This window comes from Strongylocentrotus purpuratus, unplaced genomic scaffold, assembly GCF_000002235.5.
Source record: "Strongylocentrotus purpuratus isolate Spur 01 unplaced genomic scaffold, Spur_5.0 spur5_scaffold_19, whole genome shotgun sequence".
NCBI classification, from domain to species: domain Eukaryota; kingdom Metazoa; phylum Echinodermata; class Echinoidea; order Camarodonta; family Strongylocentrotidae; genus Strongylocentrotus; species Strongylocentrotus purpuratus.
In genome coordinates this window covers 30,100,875-30,105,039 of record NW_022145604.1, presented here as the reverse complement: position 1 = coordinate 30,105,039, position 4,165 = coordinate 30,100,875, and the positions used below count along the sequence as shown (strand labels likewise).

At 39.2% G+C, this 4,165-nt stretch overlaps 1 protein-coding gene across 1 annotated transcript; it reads left to right on the top strand.

Annotated features, from left to right (window-relative positions):
• The first annotated feature begins 1,731 nt into the window (after positions 1-1,731).
• LOC115925872 (tripartite motif-containing protein 45-like) lies at positions 1,732-3,561 on the top strand. The gene has a single exon (XM_030989908.1). It carries the CDS (start codon positions 1,732-1,734, stop codon positions 3,559-3,561), a length of 1,830 nt encoding a protein of 609 aa, XP_030845768.1.
• The last annotated feature ends 604 nt before the right edge of the window (positions 3,562-4,165 follow it).

Below are 4,165 nucleotides of genomic sequence, written 5' to 3'. Positions count from 1 at the left end.
TATACATTTTCAGATTTTATTATGCCTCCGCTACAAAGTAGCCAGAGGCAGTATGTTTTCGGGTTGTCCGTCCGTCCGTCCGTACGTCCCGTTCTCGTGATCGCGTTATCTCAAGAACCGATTGCTGGATTCCTGCCAAGCTGAGATCATATGTATGTATCTTGCTGAACCAACGAACTGATTAGATTTTGGGGGTCACAAGGTCAAAGGTCACAGGGCTCATTATGTATGCACAAATAACTTGAGATCGCATTATCATGAGAACCAATAGATAGATTAGTATCGAACCCAAGACATGTATATGTATCTTGCAGAGCCAATGAACTGATTAGATTTTAGGGTCATCAGGTCAAAGGTCATGTGGCTCATTATGTATGCCTATACATAGCTTGTGAATGCATTATCCTTAAAAACCGACAGATGAATTACAATTACAAATTACATGCTGTACACATGTCTAACATACATAAAAACAACAATCAAAGGGCTATGGTTGTTGATTACTGGTATTAAGAGATTACAAAACTTTACAAGAGACAACCAGAGATAAACAATGCTCATCAGAAGGGAAAAATATACAAAGAGCAGACACCTGGCCAAATGAGGAAAATAATCTAAAACGTAACCTCTCATTCCTACTGACCCTTTATGGTGTTCATAATGCTTGCCTTCTTGGTAGTATGGATGACTAATTTGTTTGTGCAATGTAATTTTCGACAGATTCGAACGACAACATTTTTTTACAAAAGTGACTGAGAGTAGGCTTGTAGCGTCGCTTTGACACCTGAAAATATATTGTTTCCCTACCAGCAGTTTGAGAGATAGATATTTCTAGACCTACGAGGCTCATAACTACCACGGAAAACATGCATTTCCATTAAAAAGTCAGAAAAAACAAATTCTGAAAAAAGCCAAAAAAGGTAATTCCAGAATTTTGTAACGACATGACACGAAAAAGAAAAGGTGTTCCAGGGTTTCGTGTAACCTATTACAAAAGGGACACTTTGTATATGTAATTTTGTGAATTCGGAAAAGCCAAACTTTGGTAGGGATCAAATCATTAAGGATTTTGAATTGTAAAGCTCGTAGCTTTGTATCTATGGTAATACGAAACGGAAGTTTTAAAAGATTGTCTATTTGTTCATGTTGTAGTCCGGAATTTTCAATTAAACTTCAGAAAAAATGAGTAATATAAATTCTTCGGAAAATCGGCTGCTTCTCTGGAAATGCTATCGATAACAAACATTGGGATTGATCCTATTGGTTTAACGAGAAAGTTTGTATGCAGACAAAAGACTTCCATAGCAGCGGTCATTTCTAATAGCAGTCAAGGAGTATAAAGTAACCTTCCAACGTATATCCAATTTCTTTGGCGTCTTTCCAACGCAGTGGTCTTCCATACTTATCTAACATATGTGAAACAGTTACAGTATTATCATTATCATCATCGTTTTTCCCCATTACCATGTGCATTGAATGAAGAGCGACAACATTATGAAAGATTTTTTTTTTTTTTACTACATACAGTTGATGAATAATACGATTTATTTTTAATCAAGATGCAACGTATAACGGAATATTATATTGTGTACGCGTTATATTCTGCAGGGAAAAGACAAGTTGAAAATGATAAACACTCTTTCTTAATACGATGAGATTAATCAAAGCTATATTAATCATTATGGGTTTCATTCCTTTTCTTTTATTTCGTGTTCGTGTAGAATTCGAATCATGGCTGAGGCATTAAAGAATGTCATTACTCAAAGTCTCGAGTGTCCTGTATGTCTGAATACCTTCACCGATCCCAAGATCCTGTCTTGTTCTCATACCTACTGTAAGACCTGTCTGGACAACATCTTGGAATGCCATGGTAATAACCAGATGCTCCGATGCCCTGTCTGCAGAGCTGAAACCCAGGTCCCAAACCAAGATGTCAGCAAATTACCGGCAAATCTAGCTTTGAAGTCTCTCATAGAGGACGTTAAGAATCAATATCACCTTTGCTCGATTTGTAAATCTGAAGACAAGCCGCAAGCTGTAGTCTACTGTCAAGACTGTGGCAAGTATCTCTGTATCACTTGCGACAACACACACTCTCTGTGGCAAGACTTCATTAGTCATGAGATCCTAGCAATGAGTGAGATCCTATCAGGGAAGGTGTCAGTACGTAGGTATCACAAATGCAGGAAACACCCCAAAGAGGATGAGGAGTGCTTCTGTTCCGACTGCAGAAAATTTGCCTGCTTCAGGTGTGTTGTCATGGAGCATACAAACGAAGGACATCGAGTCATCGAGGCAGCTGTTTATGAAATCAGCCATACGAAGAGTATCGAGGACCTCAAATCCAAGGCGGACAAGAAACGCTCTTGCTTTCAGAAATACGTTGATTTCATTGATGAACAGAAGGAGCGTGTGAGCAATGTTCAGAAGCAGTGTACAGATGATATCAACAACGCATATGAAGAATCGGTCCGGCAGCTGACAGAAAAGAAAGATATCCTCATTGTTGAAGTCAAGGTTAGGACCGAAGGAGTAGAGAAAGAACTGGACGAAATGAAGAAATCGGCTCAGGAGCACATCACTCACTTGACCAACATAGCTGACGTGGTAACCAATAGGACAAAGATACCGTTTGATATGGATGCTTTGGCTGCACACGACACTCTACGTCAAGACTTACAAGAGGCCTTGAAACAAGAAGATCCTGACTACAAGCAGCCGATGCAATCGAGCAAGAAAGGAAAAAGTGTCACTTTTAAGAGAAAAGTTGGAATGGACGAGCTAAATCTCGGTAACATCGTAAATGCAGTTCCAAAGAGCATCGCTTTGCCTACTAGCAAGGATAGCATAAATTCCATGGTTAGTACACCAGACGGTAGGATGGCAGTGGGATATAGTACAGGTGGCGTGGAGATCTTCTCTGCTGATGGCCAGCTCCAGCAGACAGTTCTAAAACATGTGGGGATTCTTGGAAAAGGGTTCCTCTCTGATGGTCGGTGTGTTATACTTGCTAGCTCAAACTATATTAGACTGTACACACTTGAGTACACAAAGTTGAATGTAGTGTTTGAGACTTTGAGTGACGATGAAGGTGGATTTGCTACCCTCACTGTGGACGGTGATGATCAGATCTATGTTAGCTACTGGAAAGCCAAAAAGATCCTGGTATTCTCACCAGCGGGTGGAAAGGCGATCAGAGAGATACCATGTAATTTGAATGAGGCTCTACAGATTACTAGCTATAATGAATACCTGATCACATCATCGTGTAAGGCAATACGATTGATTGACAAACAAGATGTTCTAAAATATGAATTCGCGAAAGAAGGTTATTTACTATACGCTGCTGTGTCTCAATGGAATACTATCCTGATAGCCACGTTAAAGCATGGTGCAGGTTTGGTCAGCATTGATGAGTACACTAACGAGCTGAAGCATGTCCAGAACCTGGTCGATGATTACAAGATTGAGAAGCCCGAGAAATATTGGTACTCTCTCCAGCAGTACCGATCAGGAGAGATCGCTCTCTGCACTCCTGATAGACTCTATATATTCGACTGAAATCAACAGATGACTCCTCCTTCCTTGCACTGTATGATACTACTCTCTTCAGGCCCGTAGGAAGACGGGAGGGGGGGGGGCGTATGCGACCGGACCCTCTTATTTCTGGTAAAAGGAGTAACATAATATTTCGTTGAAAAATAACCACGCCCCGACCCCCCCCCCCCCCCCTCTTTTAATAAATTCAAATGTTTTTAACAGGCCTTGTGTTTCCCACACTTCACGAAGTGTATATAACATCCAGTGGAATCAGTTTTATTTTGAACTAGAGTTTTGGTGACTGATTTAAAAATGATATTCCTAGAACATATAAAGCAATTTGAATAATTGAACCTTTTTAAAATATAAAAAGTAACCCTTTTTTTATATACTTCTAATGTGTTTATCTGTCAAGATTGTATTGTTGTTGATAACTCTACAATAATGTGAATGTGACTTTTTTGGTAGCCGTTATGAATGTGTACATGATGTAGACACAATTTCATTATTGTGGACTAAAAGATTATTTTACAGTTGGAGATAATCATTCTAATAAAGGAATTTGTGTGTATATTACTGTTAAATAAATTGAACGATTTTCCTTCATTTTCAAAGATGCATTTCA

Bases quoted from the DNA above. Each gene is read 5' to 3' on its own strand.
- LOC115925872 (XM_030989908.1), top strand. From the start codon at position 1,732: ATGGCTGAGGCATTAAAGAATGTCATTACTCAAAGTCTCGAGTGTCCT.